Source organism: Neophocaena asiaeorientalis, unplaced genomic scaffold (genome assembly GCF_003031525.2).
Source record: "Neophocaena asiaeorientalis asiaeorientalis breed wild unplaced genomic scaffold, Neophocaena_asiaeorientalis_V1.1 scaffold239, whole genome shotgun sequence".
Lineage (NCBI taxonomy): Eukaryota > Metazoa > Chordata > Mammalia > Artiodactyla > Phocoenidae > Neophocaena > Neophocaena asiaeorientalis.
In genome coordinates this window covers 1,071,307-1,096,773 of record NW_020175103.1, presented here as the reverse complement: position 1 = coordinate 1,096,773, position 25,467 = coordinate 1,071,307, and the positions used below count along the sequence as shown (strand labels likewise).

The following is a 25,467-nucleotide window of genomic DNA, read 5'->3' as shown; positions in this document are numbered from 1 at the left end:
TCAGTAATGATACATATTTTGGACCTGGACCTTGAGCCTTCATGCTTTCTCAGTAGTCCAAGATCGAGATGAATGCCCCTGTGCAAGGGTGAGTTCATCCATGGCCCAAGCACCTGTCTGAGCCCATCTGAGGCAGAGGTGTGTCCAAGACAGGGTCTAGAATACAGGTTCCATCACACTGTGAGGTCATTCATATCAGTCCCCCTTTCCCTCCCCTCTCCACACCATCCTCTTGAGATGTAAACAAATCCAGAGAGAGGTAAACTTCTTTGACTTTCCTCTTGTCATATTGTTAGGGGAACCACTGACCGAAACCGCTCGTGCTGGCCAGGCCCTATAGTAACCACTTGCATGAGTTATCTTAAAACAGGAGGTCCTGGTAAGGAACTCGGAACTACCAAGCAACCTCCAGATAGTGATCACACATTCTCGGTGCTCTGCATTTGATCTGACGGTATCTATGAATAGATCAAATTAATGGAACAAAGCAGGATCTTCCATGGTTAATGACAAATTCCCAAATAAATTCTGTTCCCTCATATAGGAATCAGTGGCAAAAGGACAAGAGTCTTTTTGTCCATTTCAGGCAGACTCTGATGTTCTCTAGTTTGGGATCTCCTTTGAAACAGGAGGACGCTTCACGTGGATATAGAAACTTCTTTTCCTTATACTGTGGGAGTGGCTCAGATTCCAACCAAAGCATATCCTATAACCTGAGATCCATTCCTCTCTGCTAGTGTCCACCTCTCTGCTATGGGATAAATAAAATTCCTACATAATGGAAGCCTTGAGAAATTAAAAAATACCAAGATGACATTTCTTCATAGATATTTCAAAACTATGACAGAAAAAAGTCCTGAGATTTAAATGGCTACTTTATCTCCTGAACTCTGTTCTTCACTGTCTGGCATCTTCTTTAAGGAGGTGACAAAATTCTAATGCAGGTCACTGGCATTTATATAAGCAAAAATGACTGAATTTATTTTTTCACTTGAAGAAAGCTGCAGCATGCACTCCCCCAAACCTCCTTTGTGGGAAGAGTCTTGAACTCCTTTTATATAAATAATGATCAACTTCTGTGCTACCTCCTGTTCTCAGAGCTCCTATTCTCAAGGCCAGGCTAGGAAATTGTCAGTTACTCTTAAAAGAGCAGACCTGATAATTAGACTGTATCTAGAGAAAATATAAGGGCCCATCTCTTTATGGCTAGACCCATATTTATTTCTGGCTCAAATGTTATCTTGACCAGGGTTGCCACAAATGGCCATGCAGGCCGTGGGCTGCCCATCTTCAGAAGTGTCACTCACACTGTCATCTGCTTGTGATATCAGGTGGCCAAGGAAAAGCAAGTAAAATGACCATTATTTTATACAGCCGTTTAATTTCTGTACTTTGGTAAGGAAACAAATTTGACCTTACCTCTCAAAGTTCATGAGAAACCAATTTACAAAACAAGGTAACAGTCAAAATTACATTATGTGTACATCCCCTTCAGTACATTATGTGTACTGAAGAGCTAATCTGTGAGCTTCTAGGAGGAGTCACAAGAAGCTATGAAGGAAATGAGTACTGAAATCTAATCCAGTTGTTCTTTCCAGGGTACACATTAGGAGTTTAAAAAAAGACACTGAAGCCAGGATCCCACTCCCTAGGCCAATCAGTCACTGGGGGTGGGGTCTTGGCAACAGAATTTTATAAAGTTCCTTAAGTGATTCCACTATGTAACTGGGGTTAAATAACACAGGTTTAAGTTGTAGTAGAGGATCTATGTAGTTGTGATAAACTTCTAGAATGTTAAAACATACTAGGAGAGAAAATAGTAGGAAGGTTTAATACTTGTACTGACTTAAGCCATTATATATTACTGAATTATTAATTTGAGGGTACTTTACAATTCTTTTTATTAGGAATCGGTTACTTAAAGAACTTAAATGTGTTAGAACAGGAGCATGATAGATCTCCAGTCTAGTTACTGAAACATAAATGCTTTCTATTGGCAAAACATGCATAAATACATACATTCTAGATGCAACATAGCAAAATGTTGATGTACAATAATCCTATTCAAGAATATATTGTGAATATACAAAACCGAATATAAAACTCCAAACGACCTTTGAAATGACCTACTCCAAATCCCTCATTTCACAGAGGAAACTGAAGCTTAAAATGGCTGAATTTGCCAATGTCACAAAGGTGCTTAACAACGTAATTGGCTTACTTCAGCCCAATGTACTTTCCATTCCACAGCATGACGGTGAAAAATAAAAATATTTTTGGCAGTTTCTCAATCCACCCTGATTCTTCTGTACTTGAAAGGACAAACTAGAGTAAATGCATCCGCTATGTTTATGATGTTCCTAGAAGAGTCATATGCCAGGGTGCAGTCTCTGATGTTTGTTGAGAGCAGAACGATATCTGAAGGCTTTTCCACAATCATTACATCCAAAGGGCTTCTCTCCTGAATGAATTCTCTGATGCTGAATGAGGTAAGTGCTCTGGCTGAAAGTCTTCCTGCATTCATTACAGTTGTAAGGCTTCTCTCCAGTATGAGTATTCTGATGTTCAGTCAGATGAGTGCTCCGGCTAAAGGATTTGTCACATTCATTACATTTATAGGGTTTCTCTCCAGTGTGAATTCGTTGATGCTGAGCCAGATGGGAGCTCTGGCTAAAGGCCTTTTCACACTTATTACACTGGTAGGGTTTTTCTTCTGTGTGAGTTTTTTGATGTTGAGCCAGAGATGAACAATGTCGAAAGGCTTTGCCACACTTGGCACACTCATAAGGCTTTGCTCCTGTGTGAATTCTCTTATGTTGCGTAAGGTGTATGTTCTGGTTGAAGGCTCGCCCACATTCATTACACTTGTAAGGTCTTTCTCCAGTATGTATTTTCCTATGCTGAATAAGGGATGAGCCATAACTGAAGGTTTTCCCACATTCGTGACACTGATAGGGTTTCTCACCAGTATGAATTCTTTCATGTTTAGCAAGAGATGAACTCCGAATAAAGGCTTTCCCACATTCCTTACATTCATAAGCTTTCTCTTGGGTATGAGTCTTCTGATGTTGATTAAGGTTTGAGAGATAACTGAAAGCCTTTCCACACTCATTGCATTCAAAGGGCTTTTCTCTGGTGTGAATTCTCCGATGCTGAGTAAGGGATGAGCAATAACTGAAGGCCTTTCCACATTCATTGCATTTGTAAGGTTTTTCTCCAGTATGAATTTTTAGATGTTGAGCAAGGGATGACCAGTAACTAAAGGATTTCCCACATTCAGCACAATCATAAGGTTTCTCCCCAGTATGTGTTTTCTGATGTTGAGTGAGGTTTGAGTGCTGACTGAAGGCTTTCCCACATTCATTGCATTCATATGGTTTTTCACCAGTATGAATCATATGATGACGTATAAATGTTGAGGGTCCATTGAAAGCCTTCCCACATTCATTACATTTATAGGTTTTCTCTCCAGTATGAATTTTTTGATGTTGAGTAAGGTGTGTGCTCCTGGTAAAGGTTTTATCACATTCGTCACATTTAAAAGGTTTTTCTCCTGTATGAATTTTCTGATGTTCCATAAAGTGGCCTCTCTGGCTAAAGGCTTTTCCACACTCATTACATGTATATGGTTTCTCACCAGTGTGAATTCTCTGATGCTGAACAAGATGGGTCCTCTGACTAAAGGCTTTCCCACATTCATCACACTTATAGGGTTTCTCTCCAGTGTGAATTCTTTGATGTTGAGTAAGAGAAGGACCCTCAATGAAGCCTTTTCCACACTGATCACATTTATATGGTTTATCTCCAGTATGAATTCTTTGATGGTTTATAAGGTTTTCACTCCGGCTGAAGGCTTTTTCACATTCATTACATTTGTAGGGTTTCTCTCCAGTATGTGTTCTCTGATGGCGAATAAGAGCTGAACAATAACTAAAAGCTTTCCCACATTCATTGCACTTACAAGATTTCTCTTTTTTAACCGGCTTTAAATTCTGTTTGACGCTTGTTTTGGTAGAGGTCTCTTCTGGAGATACTTCTTTTTGTGTTAAAAGGTCTGAACTCACATTGATGCTTTTTTCAAAGTCATTATTTACATGGTCTCTCTTCAAAGTAGGTACTGTCTTGTCAGTTATTTTTATTTCCCTTGGCAGGGCCTGTTCATTTGCCTGTTGCCTCTCTGGACTGCCTTCAGATTTCCCAGTTTCTAAGACATTGGAACCCCAAGGATCATCCCTTTTGTGCTTTTCTACTATTGCCTCTGGAGATGGCTCTTCTTCAGAAATGTCCAGCTCTGAGACTGATACGCTATTTTCTGGTCTTGTCTCCCAGTCTGAAAGAGAAAATGTCAGTATTCTCTGAATTGAGGGAAAAAAACCAAACACAACAACAAAAGTGTTATTGTGGGAATGACCTAATGAAACTAAAAATAAAGCCCTCAGCAAATTCTGAGGATTTTCAAACACAGCCCTATTATTTGGGGAGAAATTTGGAAAGAGCTAAGGAGAACGAGAAATAAAATATGAGAGTAGCAAGAAAATGTCTAATTCAACTTCATAGATAATCTCTAAGACCCAGTAAGGGAACTCCATTTAAGTTGATAGTAAATTTAGAAAGTGACCACAGAGATAGATAAGAGGAGACAGAGATGGACTGAATCTAAAGGAGGCAGTCTGAACTGGGATCCCTTGCCAGTGAACAGCAACAAAAAGTCTAAGAACCATGATTTCAAGACAGGATAAACACAAGACATGACTATGGCTCCATGATTTTTAGCCTAGAAAACGGACAAAATAGTCATATCATTGCTAGAAATGAGAAAGTTGTAAATAGTAGAGGAAGTAATTTAGGTGGAGGAAGATACCGAGTTCAACACTAGGCATTTTGAGAATTAGGAAGAGAAATGGAAGACTAGACTATAATGGTGTTTGTGGGGGTGGAAGATGCCAAAAGTAGCAGGATAACTAAAATGTTCAAATATAGGACAGAAAATATCAGCTCAAAAGAAGAAGGAAAAGAACAGCTAAAGCCATAAGAATGTATGTGAAAAAAAAGCAGCAATGGAGGAAGATCCTTGAGGATGTTTAGGGTAATGGGATGAATAAAATATACTAATGAAAGAAAGCAGTTTTTCAGCAAGCAAACAAAAGAATATAAGAAACACAGAACCGAAGTTGTTAAAAAGAAAACGAGAACCAGAAAAGTATATAATCAGGACATAGAGTTACAGTACTCTACTGTCTACTCTGGGATAGTTTGTCTTTTGCCAAGACAAGAAAGATGACAGGGTAGTCAATGCTGGCAGATTCAGAAAAAAAAAAAAAAAAGAAAAAAGAACCAGAAAAGTACATAATCAGGACATAGAGTTACACTACTCTACTGTCTACTCTGGGATAGTTTGTCTTTTGCCAAGACAAGAAAGATGACAGGGTAGTCAACGCTGGCAGATTCAGTAAAGAAAAAAGGCTGTGTTTAAAACAGCATTTCTTGGACTTCCCTGGTGGCGCAGTGGTTAAGAATCCGCCTGCCAATGCAGGGGACACGGGTTCTAGCCCTGGTCGGGGAAGATCCCACATGCCATGAAGCAACTAAGCCCATGAACCACAACTACTGAGCCCACGTGCCACAACTACTGAGCCTGTGCTCTAGAGCCCATGAGCCACAACTACTGAGCCCGTGTGCCACAACTACTGAAGCCCACGTGCCTAGAACCTGTGCTCCACAACAAGAGAAGCCATCTCAATGAGAAGCCTGTGCACCACAACGAAGAGTAGCACCCACTCGCCGCAACTAGAGAAAGCCCGTGTGCAGCAGTGGAGACCCAACGCAGCCAACTTAATTAAAAATAAAGTAAAATAAAACAGCATTTCTTTGGTTCCACTGGTAACGGGAAGGTACAGCAGACCCCCAGAAAACCCTGAATCTCCTGTGCTGCCAGCCCAGTCATTGTCACCACCATTATCACTGCAAACATAAGAAGCAAGGCAGGGACCTAGAGCTGCCTACCATCCTCTCCATACCTGGTACCATGGGAAATGGTACAGCATGCATCAGCATGCAGAAGTGCAGGCAGCCTCACAACAGCAGTGCTTCTCCAGCAGGGACAAGACGATTAATGTAACACAAGTTTTGGGGAACAGCCAATCAGTATAAGAAATGGATATGTTTTCATCAACAAAAATGACACTAAGGATATACTTGTACAGCAGATAGCCATAAAAAATAGCTCCTGGGAAGTACTTCACAGGGAAAAGGATATGGAGACCATGGAGTCGGATGCTGTTAAAGGCAAAAAGAGTGTGGGAGTGACTGATCTCTAGCTCAAGTTGGAGTTCCAGTTGAAAGCAATAAACATGCAACAGACTGTGACCAATATCATACACATTGTCATATTGTCCACGTACTAACCAAAAGAGTTACCAGAATATCAGAGGTGGGGTAATGAATGAAGGATTGGAGAAAATTCCAGAAGGCCAGACTGAACAGCACCATTCCTACTGCAGGAAGCAATTCTCACTACTATATGCAAAGTCGAAGGGCACTGACCACAATATTCAGACACCCATGTGCATGGAGAGATAATAGAAGGTGCTGACATCCAGGTTGTAAAAGAACAACATAGACCAGTAAGACAGAATATATATCAGAATACAATCACAATTCTGCAGGGGCCAAGTCACCAAGACAGCCTAAAGAAGAGGATAGGAAAATGACGCAGACAAGGCCCAGGGCCAGTGGCCACCTCAGTGTAACTTTCCAAAAGTTAACAAACTATAAGCACAAGTTAATAAAGTTCTTATTTTTTAAAAATTAGTTTTCTAAATTGTGTTCCATGAAACCATCTTTTTTTTTTTTTTGGATGCACCGCACAGCACGTGGGATCTTAGTTCCCTGACCAGGGATCAAATCCACACCCCCCCTGCATTGGAAGGGAGTAGTTTTAACCACTGGACTGCAAGGGCAGTCCCATGAAACCATCTTTTAAAAGAAAGATTTTAAAGGTGCAATATTAAAAAAAAACGGAATCACGGTTAGGAGGATGGGGGAGAGAAATGTTACATTCTATGCACTCTGTTGGAAATTCATAATTCCCAACTACAATTAAAAAAAAAAATTTCTGAGTGGTCCTCCAGTAAGAAACCTGCTAAATTTTAGCTAATCCAGTACTTGCTAAATTTGAACATGGCATGCATTGTTTCTCCCCATAAAAAGGACCCCCTACTCCTACCTCATTAAATCTGGAGATATTCCTTACCTAGAGTGACTAAGTTTGTACATTGTTTCAGGGTCAGATCTTTGAAGAAGTCTCTCTGTGCAGTTTGGGAATTGATGGTTTACAAGAAAGTTATTCAAAATTTCAAGGGCAGTCCAATAAGTGATAGGGTCAGAAGCTACACAGTGAGATTAAGAGAGGAACAGGTGATGAAGAAATGACGGCTACAGGTATGGAACTCACTTTTGCACAGTTTGGTTGGGAAAGCAAGAGGGCAGACTGGATGGTGGCCAGAAAGATTAACAGTGTTGAGTGGAAGTATTTGGAATTTAGGTTACCTATTTCTGTTTGAAGGTACTGGGGCTGGAGGCTGTAGATCCAAAAAGAAAACTGTAAGGGTGAAAAGTGGGGTAATAATTATGAGACCAGGGCCCCAAAGGAGGTTGGGAAAGGAGGAATCCAGATTCCATGTCAAGAAGTTGCCTTTAGAATAAAGCAAGAAGGATAATAACTCCTTTGAAAGGAGTACAAAAATAGAATACATGTTGAGACATTTACTGTTTTGACAAAGCATAAGAGAGTCCAGGGCTTCCCTGGTGGTGCAGTGGTTGAGAGTCTGCCTGCCGATGCAGGGGACACGGGTTCGTGTCCCGGTCCGGGAGGATCCCACATGCTGCGGAGTGTCTGGGCCCGTGAGCCATGGCCGCTGGGCCTGCGCGTCCAGAACCTGTGCTCCACAACGGGAGAGGCCACAACAGTGAGAGGCCCGCGTACCACAAAAAAAAAAAGAGTCCAGATGCCTTCCCATTCTCCACAGGAGCCACTTTAAAGAGAAGTACATCTACATTTCAGACGTAAAATCCTCTCATCAGGCTGGTGGTTAGTGTCAATAACACTCATCTGCCGGGTATCCATTACTTACCTCCAAGGGCACCTACTGGAATGCTGGGCTCCACAATCCATGGCTCTGTCCCTTGCTCTAACTGGGAAATCACATCAGGTTTGGAAACTTGGAGTCCTGCTCATAGGGGTAAAAAAAGTTACCTGTCTGCACTGAGAGAAAAGTGCTGTGTCAGAGTTCAGTCTCATCACTTTGTCTTTAGAGGAAAGGATACATGGACAAATCAGATGGAGTAAAGCATATAAAGCACATATAGCTTCCATGTTATACATTCCCAGATGTGGTATAACTTGGGAACTGATCTGGGTTCAGAAAAATTATTAGTTTGTCCTTCTAGTTGCTAGAGAGTAGAAACCTTTTCAAGACCTTTCAAAGTTTAGGAATCTTTGGTTCCTTAATGGCAAAACTCACCTAAGCACAAGAGCACCCTCCTCCTACGCACCCCCAGATATTAACGCAGAGAAATCATCCTTACCTATAGAGACCAGATGTGTATAATTTTCCAGTGTCACATCCCTGAATAAATCTCTCTGTACAGGATCCAGCTGTTTCCATTCTTCCTGGGTAAAGTCCACTATCACATCCTTGAAGGTCACTGATTCCTGAAATACCAAACATATTTCTGCTTAGCCATAAAGGATTTACCTCAGAAAGGGGTAAAGTTAGCAATACTGACAGAAGCAAGGCAAGCTCTGGGCTATCTGAAAAATGATTTTGATATTTCCTCCTTCGTAAAATGAATATAAAAACAAAACCTGACTCATAGGATTATTGCAAGAATTAAATAAGCAATGTTCAATATTAAATGCTTAATTTAAGGTCTAGAATATAACAAGTGCTCAGTCAATGTTGGCCACTGTTGTTGTTATTGATCTTCATAATCATCATGATCTCCGTGTTCCAAGATATATCAAGTATTAAGAGTATACCTATTAACATCAATAATATGTTTTACTACCTGTAAGTGCAAAAACAAAAATGTTTTTGAAAGAATTTGAGGAGGAGACTTACCCTACCACATTTCAAAATATACTAAGTAATATACCAAAATATACCGAAAGAAAAGATAAATTAGAACAGAATGGTCTAGTATGGAATAAAACTCAGTGAGAAACCCAAAATATAGCCATGTTTATAAGAACTAAATGGGATTAAGCAACTTTCAAATTAGTTTTAAAAAGCTGGATTATTCACTAAATGGTGCCATAACAAATGACTGTGTATTTGAGAAAAGAAATTAAGGTGAGTTCCCTACTTCACAGCATACACAAAAATATCTGCTGGATTAGAGACTGAATTTTAAAGAAAGAGCAAAAATAAAATAGAATAAAAGACAGAAAAATAGTTTTATAAGCTTGATATGTGGAAGGCAAAAATTATAAGACAGGGAGACTGACACATAAAACCACATAAAAATGTAAAACTTCTGTAGAAAACCATAAATAAAATGCAATATTCTGAGTTGCTACAACTAATTAGCAGAAAAGATGAACAACCTACAACAATAACCAAAAAAGGCCGACAACCCAAACAGGCAATTCACCCAAACCATTGTTAACAAACCATGAAAAGATGCTCCACTCCAAGAAAAACATAATAAAACAATGAGATACCAGATTAGTGAACACTGCTTAAAGTGCTCATGTGTATTACGGCAGGAACAGGGCCCTAATGCAATCTATCAGGGGGCACTCTGCCAGGATCTATCAAACCTTTAAATACATATATCATTCAATCCAGATTTATAGCTTGTAGGAATTTATTCTTTAGAAACACCTCAGGGTGCAAAGACATATGTAAAAATTTCCTTGCAACATTGTGAGGGAAAAAAAAAAGCAAACTTAAATGTCTATTAATAGGATAGTGGTTAAAGAATTCATGGTACATCCATACTAAAGCAGCTTATGTAGACATTTAAAAAATAAAGTGTCTCTATATGTACTGATTAGGAAATATATATCATATTAAAAATAGCATACATGGTATTACCCCATTTTTATTTTTATGAATAGGAAAGTTTGTATGTAAATGCAGAGAAAAAGCTAAAAGAATACACTACCAAATATTATCAGTGCGACTGTTTAGTGGGACTCTTGAGGCAATGCAGGGGAACTTCCTACTTTTTCTTTATTTATTATGTATTTGAAACTGGGCAAGTGAGTTAATTTTGTTTCAAAATAGATAAATAAATTATTGGGACTTCTACTTCTAACCACGACAGAGCTACTGGACTAGCTCTCCCAGAGTAGACAACTGTAAAACTCAACAATATAACTGAAACAAGTGCTTTCGTATTTTTGAACAGCAGACAGAACAGAACTATGATCCCTGAGAGAAGGGAGACAATCACGTGAGCCCCACAGACCCTTCAGTTTCCTGCCTGGAGGCAGAAACTGAGCAAGACACAGTGGTCTCACTGAACTAAGGAAACAAAGGTGGCAGCTCAGGACTACAGAGGCAGGGAATTTGCAGGGTAGGTACTAGAGAGAAGGGAGATACAAAGAGGAGGAGCTCCAAAACTCTGGTGTAAATACTATCTCCACAGGCCATATCAAGTTACCAATGTGACATAACTGAACCCAGAGTTAAGAAGACATACACACAATCAGTTCCCACAAACAGTTCCAGCGCGCTTTAGGAGCAGCACAAGTTTAGCCTGTGAGGAAAGAGTTAAAGCAGCAAGTCCGGCTTGCCCAATCCTTGCTAATCTCCAGGGACACTTGGATCCATGTTTCTGAACCTTAAACAAGCTCTGAAAACTAATGTTTATATAGTCACCGATTGACGATGTTATTGTGTGCCTGGAGCACTGGGACAGGATGTACCAGACTGTCAGCATTGTTTAAAGTATACATGAAGATTTACGATGGACATGTGGTGCCTAGTTTGAGGTCTGCACCATGGCTGGTCAACAGCAAGTACACGCTGATGTCTGTGATCAGCTCCCTTTAAAAACTCTGGACTGTGAGACTCAAGAAGACTTCCCTGGATAGAGACATTTCTCTGTCTCTATGGACAACAGCTCTAGAGAAAGTACATCTGTGTGATCATCACACAAGGAGGACATGGAAGCCTGCACCTGATTTCTTTGGATTCTTATAAATATCTTTTTCCTTCTATGTGTTTTGTATCCTTTGTTGTAATGATCCCTATCCCTGAGTTATGCTGCTGGGTTGGGTGGGTCATCCTAGCAAATCACTGAACTAAAGTGTAGTCACAGACCCCATGACACAGTCCTAGAATAAGGCTACACTAGGTCAGCCCTAACAAAGCTTACAGTTCAAAACCAAACCTCAAAAGGATCAAGCTGTGGCCAAGATGGAATTAATAAGGACTGAATTTACCCTCCTGCATTAAAATAACCAACAAATTCCAGACAAAACATATGAAACAACAGTTTCCAAGGCACTGAATCTCAGATAACAAAGAACAGTGATCCCCAAGAATCAGTAAACAAATGAAGTGAGCCCTACAACTGCTCCAGCTTACTACCTTGAGAGTGTCCAGGCAGGGGTGCAGGGAAGGGGAACCCAGGAGGGACCCAGCAGACTCCTTGAACTGAAGAGGTAATGCTGAGAGTTTGGGGAAGTCAAGGCGACTAGAGTTCACATAGAGTACTGTAGGGAAGAGAGCTACAGAGGAAAGAAGCAAGAACTGCAGAAACTCTCCTAATCCCTCCAGACCACATACATTTTTGTTGAGTCTCTGTTTTCCATGGTACTCATTTCACCTTTTTAATATTTAGCAGTTATTTGGTCTATTCAGGTAAAGTATCAAGTTTTGTACTTCTGCTCTCTCATCAGTGGCACATGGCAAGACGTAAGCAAGAAGTTAAGTGGTGAATATATTAGTTAAGCTGGAGAGGCAGAGCTAAGAAAAAAGTGGTTGGCAGATGGGAGCCCAGAATGAACTGCCAACATTGGTTTTCAGCTAAACATAACCCACAGCAAAAGAATACACAATCCCACTCTAACGACTGAAATGACATTTGAGGAAATCCCAACTTACCTGAAAACTAGCTGATGGGAGTGAAGTATGTCCCCCTTGGAGAAGGGCAGACTCTGGAGAAGACAGATCTAGGGGAGGAAAAAGAAACCACAGTGAATCCTGTCCAAGTTAGCTGTTCCCAGCAATCCACAAAATCCACTTATTTTTCTATATGAAAACAGCAGGAACTATTTCTGCCATTTGAGAAGCCATTTCCTTCTCAAAATCCAAAAAAAAAACCAACGTAACTGCTGACTAGGACCCTCGTACTCTCATGGGTAGGCTTAGGAATTAAAGCATTACTTTAAGATTCACAGTTTTGCCCCTAGATACTTACAGTCACATGGATCATACAACTCAATCTACATTCCTCATTAAGTGAAGCAAAATATTTCTGCTGCCTTCTCTGCTACATATAAAATATGAATTAATAATCAGATTACTTTCCAAAAGTCTTCCCATGCCCTTTGAAACGTTGCTATTAGTATAAATTACATATCACACCGACATATACTTATCTATATTACCTACCTACCACAGTGTCTAAACTTAAATACACATGGTCAATACTAACTACTGGCAAGAATACAGAGAGATTAGAACTTTTGTACATTGCTGTGGAAGTAAACATTTACCAATCATTTAGAAAAACTGTTTGGCAGTATATACCAAAGCTATACGTACACCTGACCTATGACTCAGCAATCCCACTCCTGCGCATATATCCAGAGAAATGAGGGGTTATGTCCACCAAAAGGCTTGTACAAGACTGTTCACAGCAGGTTTATTTATAATATGCCCAGATTAGAAACAATCCAAATGTCTTTCAGCAGAATGGATAAACTGTGATATAGTCATACAATAGAATATTATCCCACAGTGTAAAAGAATGAGCTCTTGCTTTACCTAACAACACGGATGTATCTCATAAACAATACTGAGCAAAATAAGCCAAACACAAAAGAATGCATACTGGGACTTCCCTGGTGGCGCAGTGGTTAAGAATCCGCCTGCCAATGCAGGGGAGATGGGTTCGAGCCCTGGTCCTGGAAGATCCTACATGCCGCCGAGCAACTAAGCCCGTGGGCTACAACTACTGAACCTGTGTTCTAGAGCCCACACGCCACAACTACTGACGCCCATGCGTCGCAACAAGAGAAGCCACCGCAATGAGAAGCCTGCACACCTCAACAAAGAGTAGCCTCTGCTCGCCACAACTAAAGAAAGCCCATGCACAGTGATGAAGACCCAGCGAGCCAAAAATAAATAAATAAATATTTTAAGAAAAGAATGCATACTGTATGAGTACATTTACAGGCATGCCTCGTTTTATTGTGCTTCACTTTATTTGCACTTCACAGATACCATATTTTTTTTTTTACAAATTGAAGGCTTGTGGCAACCCTATGTCGAGCAAGGCTATCAGCACCATTTTTCCAACAGCATTTGCTCACTTCATGTCTCTGTGTCACATTTCGGTAATTCTCGCAATATTTCAAAGTTTTTATTATTACTATATTTGTAATGGTGATCTATGATCAGTAATTTTTGATGCTACTACTATAAACTGCTGAAGGCTCAGAAGATGTTTAGCATTTTTTAGCAATAACATATAGTTTTAGATTAAGGTATATACTTTTTTTTTACACATAGTACTATTGCACAATTAATAGACTACAGAATAGTGTAAACATAACTTTTATATGCGCTGGGAAACCAAGAAGTTCATGAGATTCAGTTTATTTCAATATCTGATTTACTGCAGTGGTTGGAACTGAACCCACAATATCTCTGAGGTGTGCCTGTATATTAAGTACAAAAACTTAGACTAGTGGTTACCTCTGGAGGGTTACTGACTGAGCAGGCACACAAGAGAGACCTCTGGGGCATTAGAAACATTCCATATCTTAGTGTGGGTAGTGGTTACACTGGCATATAATATATAAAAATTAACCAACTGGTACACTTAAGATCTGTGCACTTAATGTAGTAACTTACACATCAATAAACAAAACAGAAACAAACTTTGCTCTTGGGGAAGTCTATTCAGAGTAATGGTTGACGGGAAAGTCCGATTCTCAGAAAGTAGAGGAAGCAATAAAAGGAACTATTATTCCAGACTTAATTTGACCAGTAATGGAAAACTGTCTTGTAAAAGAAATCTTGAGAAGAAAATGAAGATGTTAGTTGGAGGAAAGTTGAGGAAATGTTGTACATAGGCAGATATGTACCCAAGACTTTAGGAAAATAGAATAAAGAGAAATGTCTTAGGTAAGATGATTTTGATTCCAAGTAACAGAAACCAACAAAACCAACAACAGTAACAGCTATAGAAACCAACTAAGTGCCTGGCAATAGTAAATGCTCAGTAAGTGTTACAACTATTACCTTGACTATAAGGGACAGAGGCTCATGAAAGTTAATCCTAACAATACAATTGTGAAAAATCCCAAAAAGAAAAAAAAGGCAAAGCCTTAAAATGAAACCATTTGGGCTGATTTAATTCTGAGGAAGTTAGAATTAAAAAGAATATTTATGAAAGATATAAGGGGCAAAGAGCTGAGAAGGGGAGAAGTGATGTCATCAACATGGTGGAATAAGAATTTTCTACCATCTTCCCCACAAAAAACACTGACTTAGACAATCATCCATGGTTGAGAGTGTCTTTGTGGAAGTCCAGGAGTCTAGCACAGAAGTTCCAGCACACCACTGGAACAACAACAACAAAAAATCCAAGATGGATGCATTGAAGACGGTAAGAGGAACAGTTTCATTTTACCAGCATCACCCCCAAGGAGGTACAGCTCAGTGCCAAGGCGGCCTTCTTGGCCTGTGATTTCTCTCACGGGAGAAAGTGAAAGCGTGTGAGTGCCCAGGTTCCCCAGCAGTATGGGACACCACCAAAGAGACCCACTTCTTTCTCACCTCATCCAGAATACTGAGGTGTCCTAAGAGAATGAGGGGAAGAGAGCCGCTGGGAGAACAGCAGTCACGGCACTTGGAGGGTATATCAAAGGAACATGGATCCTACTAACCACTTCACAGACTCAATCAGGAAGCCTGACAAAGAGCCACTGGGGATGCTTCACTTGTGGATCCTCCCAACTGCAATGCTCCATGCACCTCTCCTATACACCCTCCCCACAACCTATGGCCAGCTCTCTGTGCACACCCTAATGGTGGCAAGAGGAGCTTTTATAGATAGCTATGAACACACACAGAAAGCCAGCCTGACTCTGCATGATTTGGAGAAAGCTACCAAAAGCATCTGAGCATTAGCACCACCAAGGAAAAGCAAAGGTGAAGCTATTAGCACCCAGCCTGGCTTTGCAGGATTAAGAGAAGGCATACAATCTTAAGAATCCCCCTCAAGAGGGAACAAAAAGCATGGAGCAGATGTATGCAAAGAAGATCTGAGAAAGCCTCAGAATCCCTAACAGAATTGCTGATGGAGGATATTTCTCTCCCAAAGCCAATCAGTAAAGACAGGAGGAGGTGATTTCATCAGTGGTGTTTCTATACACTAAAAAGGAAATATCTGCAAAAGAAATAAAGAAAATAATCCCATTTAGAACAGCATCAAAAACAATAAAAGACTTAGAAATAACCTTCACCAAGGAGATGAAAGATCTGTGGAATGAAAACTATAAGTCATTGATGAAAGAATTTGAAGAAGGCACAAATAAATGGAAAGACATCCTGTGTTCATGGATGAGAAGAATTTCTATTGTTAAACTGTCCATACTACTCAAAGTCATCTATAGATTAAATGTAATCCCTATCAAAATTCCAATGGCATTTTCACAGAAATAGAAAAAAAATTCTAAAATTTGTATGGAATCAAAAAAGACCCCTAAAAGCCAAAGCAATCCTGACAAAGAAAAACAAAGCTGGAGGCATCAAACTATATTATAAAGCTACAGCAATCAAAACAATATGGTACTGTCATAAAATAGACACAAATACCAATGGAACAGAATTGAGAGCCCAGAAATAAAGTCTCCTATATATGATCAACTAATATTTGACAAGGGACCAAAAATACTTAATGGGGAAAGGACAGTCTCTTCAACAAATGGTGGTGGGAAAACTGGATAATTACATACAAAAGAAGGAAACAGAATCCCTATCTTACACCAATCATGAAAATTAACTTGAAATGGATTAAAGATTTAAACAAGACCTAAAACTGTAAAACTAGAAAACAGGAGGAAAAAGCCACTTGACATCGGTCTTGGCAATGATCTTTTCAATATGACACCAAAAAAACACAAGCAACAAAAGGAAAAAGCAACAAATGGGACTACATCAAATGAAAAACCTTCTTCACAGCTAAAGAAAGCATCAACAGAATGAAAAGATAAGCTATGGAATGGGAGAAAATATTTGCAAATCATATATCTGATAAGAGGTTAATATCCAAAGTGTATAAGGAACTCATACAACTCAACGGCATAAAAACAAATAATTCAGTTTAAAAATGGGCAGAGAACCTGAATAGATATTTTTCCAAGGAAGACATACAAATGGCCAGTGTATATGAAAAGGTCCTTGATATCACTAATCATCAGGGAAATGCAAATCAAAACCACAATGAGATATCACCTCAGACCTGTTAGAATGAATATTATCAAAAAGACAAGAGATAAGTGTTGGTGAGCATGTGGAGAAAAAGGAACATTTGTCCACTGTTGGTGGGAATGTAAATTGGTATAGCTACTATGTAAATATATACCACATTTTCTTTATCCATTCATCCACTGATGGACATTTAGGTTGCTTTCATGTCTTGGCTCTTGTAAATAATGCTGCAATGAACATGGAGGTGCAGATATCTGAGATAGTGATTTCATTTCCTTGGGATACATACCCAGAAGTGGGATTGCTGAATCATATGGTAGTTCTAGTTTTGATTTCTTAAGGAATCTCCATATTGTTTTTTATAGTGGGTAAACCAATTTACATTCCCACAAACAGTGGGAATGTACACACACATACACATATATAATGCAATATTATTCAGTCATAAAACGGAAGGAAATCCTGTCATTTGGGATAACATGGATGGACTCTGAAGGCATTATGCTAAGTGAAATAAGAAAGAGGAAGACAAATACTGCATGATCTCATATGTGGAATCTAAAAGGTCCAAACACAGAAACAAAGAGTAGAATGAGGGTTTTCAGGGGCTGGAGGGTGGGGGAAATGGGGAGATTTTGGATAAAGGGTACAAACTTTAAGTTACAAATAAGTTCTGGAGATCTAATGTACAGTATGGTAATTATTGTTAACAATACGGTATTATACACTTGCAAGTTGCTAAGAGAATAAATCGTAAACATTCTCATCACACACACACCCCACCAAATATGTGTGGTGACCAATGTGGTTAACTAATCTTATTGTGGTAATCATTTTGCAATATATAGGTGGGTCAAATCATAACACTGGACAACTTAAACTTACACAATGTCAGGGTCAATTATATCTCAATAAAGCTGGAAAAAACTTCTCAGCAAAATTTTGTAGCTTTCAGTGTAGAGATCTTGCATATTTTTGTTGGTTTATATTCTTGTTTCATATTTTGGATGCTAATATAAATGAAATTATTATTTTTATTACAATTTCCAATTGTTCATTGGTGATAGAATGAAACAGTTGATTTTTTCATCAAACTTTTTGTTTTGAGATAATTGTAGATACACATGCAGTTGTGAGAAATAAAACAGAGATTCTTTGTATCTTTAGAAAAAAAGAGCTGAGGACAAATATAAGGTATAGCTCAAACCTAAATAAATAATGTTAAGATTTCTAATGATATTAAACAAATCCGAGAAAAAGGACTGTATGATAGCAGCTAGGTTAAACCAAACCTGACTGCATAGCCATACCTACAGAATGTAAAGACAATGACAATGCAGAAAGAAGTCTACAGTGACATAACACAGGGCTCTGTCCTTACCCTGACCTGTTGAATGACATATAGAAAGAAAGAGAAGGAATATTCATTAAATATGCTAGTGACATAAAGTTGGAAAGAACAGTTAAAACACTGAATAACCAAGTTAATATTAATTATTAATTATTCTGACAAGCTGGAACACTTGGCCAAAAAATGTGGACAATCATAATAAATGTGAAGTCCTGACATTAAGGATAAAAAACAAGTCTATTATACAAGGATGACATAAATCTAGTTCACGGCAGTTTATGTAAAAAAGGTCTAGGACTAACAGCATAATATCGCTTATTTTAAAAAGCAAATACAATCTGATACTAAACAGCAGAAATATCCAAATCAAAAGAAATAGTACGTCACACTTTAAGGTATTTTTCAAAGTACATCTAAATGACTGTTTAGTTTTAGGCAATGCATTTTAAGAAGCATGCTATCATGCAGTAGAGTTTTTAGAGAAGAGGTCTAGATATATCGCATGGAGACCCATCAAAGGAACTGAGGCTATTTTGCTTTGAGAAGAAAAAGAATCTATGAGTAGGAGTTGTAACAGCTGAATTCACATATCTGAAGGGCAGCAATGTTAAAGAGAGAGCAGTCTCTTGCTTTTGGGGACTAAGAACTAAGATCAACACAGAAGTTACAGGGAAAGGCACTTCTGCCTCATATAAGGAACTAAAAAAGAAAACACCAACAAGGGAATAGTCTGCACCCAAAATGGAGCTTAATGCCACAATTGTTCAGGCATAGGCTTAACAGATGGTCATCCGCCAAGGATATTTCAGAACTGATTCTTACATTGAAGAGATGATTACCAAGATTTTTTCTGACTGTAAGATTATCATTCTAATTTTTAATAAATAGAAATCATGTGAGGGTCACAGACATTCTGAATCATTACTCCTTTTCATTCCCCAATCCCAAAGCCAAGCAGAATTAACTCTTCCTCCAAGTCTCTCCCTATAATGTAAATAAGAATCTCTCCCTATGATGTAATTGTTTCTTTTCTCGATCGTCATATATGTAAGGTTCCCTCCTTCCACTTCTTCCAGCTCTGTCAAGTATTTAATCTTCATGTCATGGCTGTTCTTTCGCCCCCATTATCCCACTCTCTCCCAAGTTGTCCCCACTACCTTCCATCTCAGGTGCTCATCCCGTTCCTCTTGAAATCTGGACACCAGGGTTTCCCAAGCAGCGTCCCTCCAGTGGGGTCCTCTCTCTGGAGCCCAGATGTCCGGCACGAGTCTGTGCCCTTACACACAGTGAAGCTGGCTGCCCTAAAAGACACAAGATGGGGTCAGCGGCAACCGTCACAAAATTACACCTCAAGAGTTTTGCACAGTGGCCAAGAGGTCCTTGGAAAAGAGAAGTGCCCGGAGAGAACAGTAAAGAGGCATGTGGCACTCCCGCTGAACAAAAACAGAATGGAGATCGAGTACGCAGGTTCGGCCCCAGATTCCAAAAAACCCCTGGCGCCTACCCTAGAATCTGGGCAGAGGCGCCCACCTACTCGGACGGTTACCTCGGTGCACACTTGTGGGTTCACACCCCCGCGGGCTCAAGAAGACACACCTGTTGCGGAGCGGAAAAGCTGGAAGGTGGACAAACAGGGCGGGGCTCGGCTCGCGTCCTTCCTCCTAGGCCGGAACAAAAGAACAAAGCCCTCCCAGGGATCGGGGCGGAATAGTCCCACACTAAAGGAGGAGAGGGGAGCCCCCTTCGAGGACTCCCCAGCTCCCTCTCGCAGAGGCCGCTTCAAGCGGAGAGAGAGAGGGGTGACGTCACGCGGCCAGAGGGGCTGGCGGTTGCCATAGTGATACCTGGGCTTCCCTCCCGCTAGAGCGATTTTCGCACTCTGATCCCGGGTCCAGAAGCTCTGGGACAATCACCAAACCTAGTGAAGGGAGCCGAAGCAGCTGGACTCTCCCCCTCGCCAAGCTCTTTTCACGCCTACAGCCGGCTTCAACGGCCACTTCCGCTGGTGGGAGAAGAGAACACCCACCCCCGACCCGCTCGCTAGCGTTAAACCGCGCCCCGCGGACACATAGGACTACGATTCCCAGAGTGCTCCACGACGCTAAACTCCATTTCCCAGAAGAAAGCCAACGTATGAAATCCAGTGGAGCGGGGACGAGTGTTCTACCCGCTAGTCGTTTGTTCGTACACGTCTCAGGTAAAAGTATGCGTTAGAGCAGTGACTCTCAAGCGTGTGTCACCGGACTGATTTTAAGAATACACATTTACACACATATATAATTTAAAAACGCAGACAAGCGTTTGCGCTTATGCATTGTTTCACAATGCATAACTTGTCTTTATTACCTGTCCTGCATTGTATTTAGTGTTCTATCCCTTTGTTTAAAAAATTCTGGTCGTGACCCATTATATTGACGCTCAACCACGACTCAAATGGAGCCCAACGCCAGTCTGTAGGTGTGTTCTTGGGAGAAAAGAATCCAACAGAAGTAGGTAGGTTTCTGTATTTTTAAATATGTGGCCCAAGCACTTTACTGTGCTTCAGTGCATCTCCATATTTGTATAGTGGGGCTAAGGTCAAGTCACTCAGCCTGTTGACTGACAAAACACTAAACTTGGAAATCAGGAAGACATGGCCTAAGTGAAACAGGAATGAAAGCTGTGAGAGAACAGTCTGAAATAAAAACACTATATGAAAAGGGATTAAAACACATGCAAGCATATTTAAAATGCAGGAACATAACTAAAATCGTACTGGAGAAGAACTGAATTGATGCTGTGGAAAAGTGAATCAGTTATGTATAGGATATTCTTTTAAAGCTGCGTGGTTCAAAAGAAAAAGGTGAATGAAATAGAAGAAAGTGATAGATGTAAAGGACAGAGGATGGAAAGCCAACATGTGGATGATTGCCCATCAGGAAGGAGAGACCACATGAAATCAGCTATCATTTAACACTTTCTATGTGCCAGACAGTGTTCTAAGTGCTTTACACCTGACTTATTTAATTCTTAAAACAATCTAATGAAGTTGTTCATTATTATTCTTTCTTTACTACAAAGGAAACTAAGGCACAGATGAGTTGAGTAACCTGCCCAAGGTGACATAACCAATAAATGGGGAAGCTAAGACTTGAATGTAGTACTTTGGTCCCAAGCTCCCACTTTTAATCTTTAACACTAGAATCCCTAGTAAAGAGATGAACAACTTCCTAAGTTTAAGAAAGAATGCATCTCTCATTCACTGCTAGTGGGAGTGCAAGATGTCCTAGTTTAGAGGACAGTTTGGCAGGACAGTCCTTAGTTTCGAAACTAAGCACACTCCTACAATGTGATCCAGCAGTTGTACTCCTTGGTATTTACCTAAATGAGTTGAAAACTCATGCGCACATGAAAACCTAATTGCCGAAACTTGGAAGCAACCAAGATGTTCTTCAGTAGGCGAATGGCTAAACTGCGGTACATCCGTACAATGTAATATTATTCAGCAATGAAAAGAAATGAACAATCAAGCTACCAAAAAACTCCACAAAGGAACATTAAATGCAAATTGCTGAGTGAAAGAAGCTAATGTGAAAAGGCTACATACTGTACAATTCGAACTATATAACATTCTGGAAAAGTCAAAACTATGGAGACAGCAAAGATCAGTGGTTGCTAGGGGTTTGGGGAAGGGAAGGAGGGATGAATCGTTGTAGCACAGGGGATTTTTAGGGCAGTGAAAGTATTTTGTATGATATTGTAATGGTGGCTCTATGTCATTATACATTTGTCAAACCCCATAGAATGTCAGATACACAGAGTGAACCCTTAATATAAACTATGGTGTTTAGTCAATAATAATTTATCAATATTTGCTCATCAGTTGTAACAAATGCACAGTACTAATGCAAGAATGTTAATAGGGAAAACTAGGGGGAGGGGCGGTGGTGAGAGCATATGGACTTTTTCTGTAAACCTAAAACTTTTTAAAAAGTGTATTAATTAAAAAAATATGTAAATGTTAAAGGTGCTTCTCTTAAGGTCTCAGCAGGAAATGAGGGATGTGTAGTTAGAAACTGGAAGAAAACTGATTCTTGTTGTAAAGTGGCAGAACTTGGCTGAATTGTGTTCTACAGTTGGGTGAAAAACAACTTGTAAGCAATGAACTTGAATATTTAGCTGAGGAGATTTCCAAGCAAAGAGTGGAAAGTGCATCCTGGTTGCTGTGTGCTATTTATAGCAAAATATGTGAGGAGAGAGACAAATTGAGAAAAGAACTGTTAAGCAAAAGGAGCCATTTTTTGATCGTTTGGAAAATTTTCAGCTACACCTTATACAAACGAGGCTTTCGATACAAATTGAAATACATATATATTGAAAAAACGTATATATGTAAAATTTCTGTCCTCAGTGACTTCTCTTTGTAGTTTTAGCAACGGGGTGTACACATAAAAAAAGTAAGCAACCATAGCAAGCAGCATATAGATACTCCCTTAGTGTATATGCAAAATATTGAGTACCTACTATGTGCCGAACACTAATAAGAAACACTCTGCATATAAGGTATAATCTAGTGAATAAAAGTCAAAGTTTCTTGAGTTTTTACTTGGTTCCTAGCTCTAGGTACTTTACTTGAATCAACTCATTTAATTAACTCAGGTTACCAAATAGAGAACAGAAAAGGATGGAAATTCACAGAAAACGCATAGGTTAATAATTTAAGATACAACCCTACCTTAATAATGTATCTTTTTGCACAATGGCCATAATTTTGGTAATAACCAGATTTTTTTACTCAAAAAATACATAATGAATATCTTAGTATGTCATCAATAAATATTCATGCATTGAATGCCTTTTAATGGCAGCAAAAGTATTGCATCATATTGATGAATAATTTTTTAAACAAAAATATTTACCACAGCTTAACAGATACACACAAAAAACATATGAAAGCGAACCACTCAATGCATTTACACAAAGCAAACACACCCATGTATCCAGCACCCAATTTGAGAACCAAAATCATTATCAGAATCCCAGAAACTCCTTCCAAGGGTAGTGGGACCTCCCAGTCACTACCTACCAAGGGTAATCATTACCCTGATTTCTACTGTACAAGGAACATTAATTTCACCTGTTTTTGAACTTTCAAAAGTTGGAATGCACTATAATATGTGTTTTTTGTCTGGCTTTTTCCACTCAATATTAGTTAGTGAGATTTAGTCCATGTGGTTGTGTGTACTTGTAATTCATTCACTCTCGTGGTGTGGTATTACATTGGGAAAACCTCTCAATATGTCTTTTCTACTGTAGATGGACATTTGTGTTGTTTCCAGTTTCGGCCTAAAATAATAACTAGACTACTTTGTGTTTCTTACAACTCAACCCTGGCTCTTCCTTTACTGAGATCTATTCGGATATGTTTAAACTTTTTTTCAGTGCAGTAAAAGTTGCAGCTGTGTCCCGTCCTTGTTCCCTGTTACCCTAAAACAAACTCCTGTTGATAAATAATTTTGGTCCAAATGCATCACTAATTGCTTTCTGTTTTGCATATATATATATATATTTAATTTTATTTATTTATTTTTATTTTTGGCTGCCTTGAGTCTTTGTTTCTGCGCGCGGGCTTTTCTCTAGTTGCGGTGAGCGGGGGCCACTCTTCGTTGCGGTTCTCGGGCTTCTCATTGGGTGGCCTCTCTTGCTGCAGAAGAGCACGGGCTCCAGGCTGCGTGGGCTTCAATAGTTGTGGCACTCAGGCTCAGTAGTTGTGGCTCACAGGCTCCAGAGCGCAGGCCCAGTAGTTGTGGCGCATGGGCCCAGTTCCTCCGTGGCATGTGGGATCTGCCCGGAACAGGGCTCGAACCCGTGTTCTCTGCACTAGCAGGCAGAGTCCCAACCACTGCGCCACCAGGGAAGCCCCTGCATATATTTTTTTTAAGCACAAGGTTTTCTTTGGTATGTAACTTCAGGCAAAACTAGCGTTCCAAATGACTTCAGGAAAAAAATATATATATATGCTTGATAAAAATCTATACATCAAATAAAGTGATATGTATAAATTATGGACAGCAATCTTTTATAGCATAATTTCTATCAAAACTGCTTCATGCCTATCCTGTCAGAGCAGGTCGTCTCCCATAAAACCACTGGACATCTTACGTCTCTCTCTCTTCGTCTCACTCTCTTCTCTACCTCTCCTTCTCCCTCTCCCTTCTCGTCCCTCTTCCTCACTTCTCTGTTTAGGCAACGTGGTTTCTCTGTTTGTGATCATCTTCCTCTTTTCTTAAATCATTAGTAAATAATACCAAGAAGTAGACAAAAGCCAATTACAGTAATGTTTGCACTGGACAGGCTCAGGAAAACATGTGACCCGCAGTTTTGACTCAGATGGAAAAGTAAGAAGGGGGAAAGGAAACATATTTGCGTTGGTTAGATTTCGAGAACATGAACTCCTGTCTTGGCCAAAAATCAGACTAGGATCTTCCTTTTAGAAGGTAGCCAGGTTCCAGGGGCAACAGGAACTCACGAACCATCTATAAATTTTGTTCTTAACGTGACGAGAGCGTGGAAACACACTGTGAAATGCAAAGCACGGTGCAAACACAATGGGATTGATGTTCCCTTAGGATTGATGTGGGCTTGGCACTTGGGGACACCAGAGCAAGGGGATGCAAGGAGGCTTTTCTGCATCATTTCCCTCGCCCTTTACTCAGGACGCAAGTCATCGAACTAAGTTCCTCTCTGAAAGCCACTAGCCACTAGCTCTTCAAGGAGCTTCAGTGCCTGAAAGTTCCAAACAAAAGCTACACGTATCAGGCCTAAAACTAGGATGACAGTCTGACTCCACTTCGTTGGGAGGGTAGTTTGGTTCCAGGTGAGGACATTACAGAGGCCTCAAGTTGTCTGGAAAACCTATTGCTGATGCGGTGAGGACACCCCGTTTTAGGGCTCTCGACTCCCGCAGTTACCCAGCGAGGTTGACCTCCCTGCCAAACTTGCACTTCACCTGAGGGTTTCTATCCAATTTGCAGAGTGCGTTTTCTTGCACTCCAGCTCATTTTTGTCTTTTCTTCCCTTTTTGCCCTTACCTTACATCAGCTAGTGAAATTTCTATTTAAGGATTTAACAGCATGCATTACTCCTCGTGTAGTCGTGGCCGAGTGGTTAAGGCGATGGACTAGAAATCCATTGGGGTTTCCCCGCGCAGGTTCGAATCCTGCCGACTACGTTAGCTTTAGCGAGCAAAATACGAGGCTTATTACCTGACTGCATAGGTTTGCAGGCAACCTATTTTTTCCTTTGCCTCTGTGCACTTCCTGCCTTGGAAACTTGAAAGTATTTCTGGAGTCAACGGATGCCCCTGGTAGGGTTTAGCAACTACCTCCGTGTTCAGTAGATTCAGATCATGGCTGTGAGTATAGATAGGAACCGGTGCACTGGTTCCTTTTTGTCTTT

The 25,467-nt window shown here is 40.0% G+C and overlaps 1 protein-coding gene and 1 non-coding gene across 5 annotated transcripts; one reads left to right on the top strand and one right to left on the bottom strand.

The window, feature by feature from the left end:
- Nucleotides 1–1,361: 1,361 nt before the first annotated feature.
- ZNF184 (zinc finger protein 184) lies at nt 1,362–20,016 on the bottom strand. Of its 4 annotated transcripts, none has more exons than XM_024764301.1 (7): nt 19,949–20,013; nt 19,627–19,691; nt 19,188–19,331; nt 12,120–12,187; nt 8,587–8,713; nt 8,133–8,228; nt 1,362–4,330 (listed from the first exon to the last, which is right to left on the bottom strand). In XM_024764301.1, the coding sequence occupies exons 3-7, from the start codon at nt 19,192–19,194 to the stop codon at nt 2,370–2,372; spliced, it is 2,259 nt and encodes a 752-aa protein (XP_024620069.1). In that variant the 5' UTR covers nt 19,195–19,331; nt 19,627–19,691; nt 19,949–20,013; the 3' UTR covers nt 1,362–2,369. The 4 variants fall into 4 exon arrangements, with proteins under 4 accessions (XP_024620069.1, XP_024620068.1, XP_024620070.1 ...); XM_024764300.1 differs by having other exon boundaries at nt 19,875–19,999; XM_024764302.1 differs by lacking the exon at nt 19,627–19,691 and having other exon boundaries at nt 19,875–20,016.
- Nucleotides 20,017–25,158: 5,142 nt separating this feature from the next.
- Nucleotides 25,159–25,240, top strand: TRNAS-AGA (transfer RNA serine (anticodon AGA)). Its single transcript has one exon. It is a non-coding gene; the product is annotated as a tRNA-Ser (tRNA).
- The last annotated feature ends 227 nt before the right edge of the window (nt 25,241–25,467 follow it).

Coding starts and splice junctions, on each gene's coding strand:
- ZNF184 (XM_024764302.1), bottom strand. Junction 8,714..12,119: donor TCCCATCAGCTAGTTTTCAG/GTAAGTTGGGAT, acceptor TTGGTATTTCAG/GAATCAGTGACCTTCAAGGA. Junction 4,331..8,132: donor TCCAGTAGGTGCCCTTGGAG/GTAAGTAATGGA, acceptor TTTCTCTTTCAG/ACTGGGAGACAAGACCAGAA.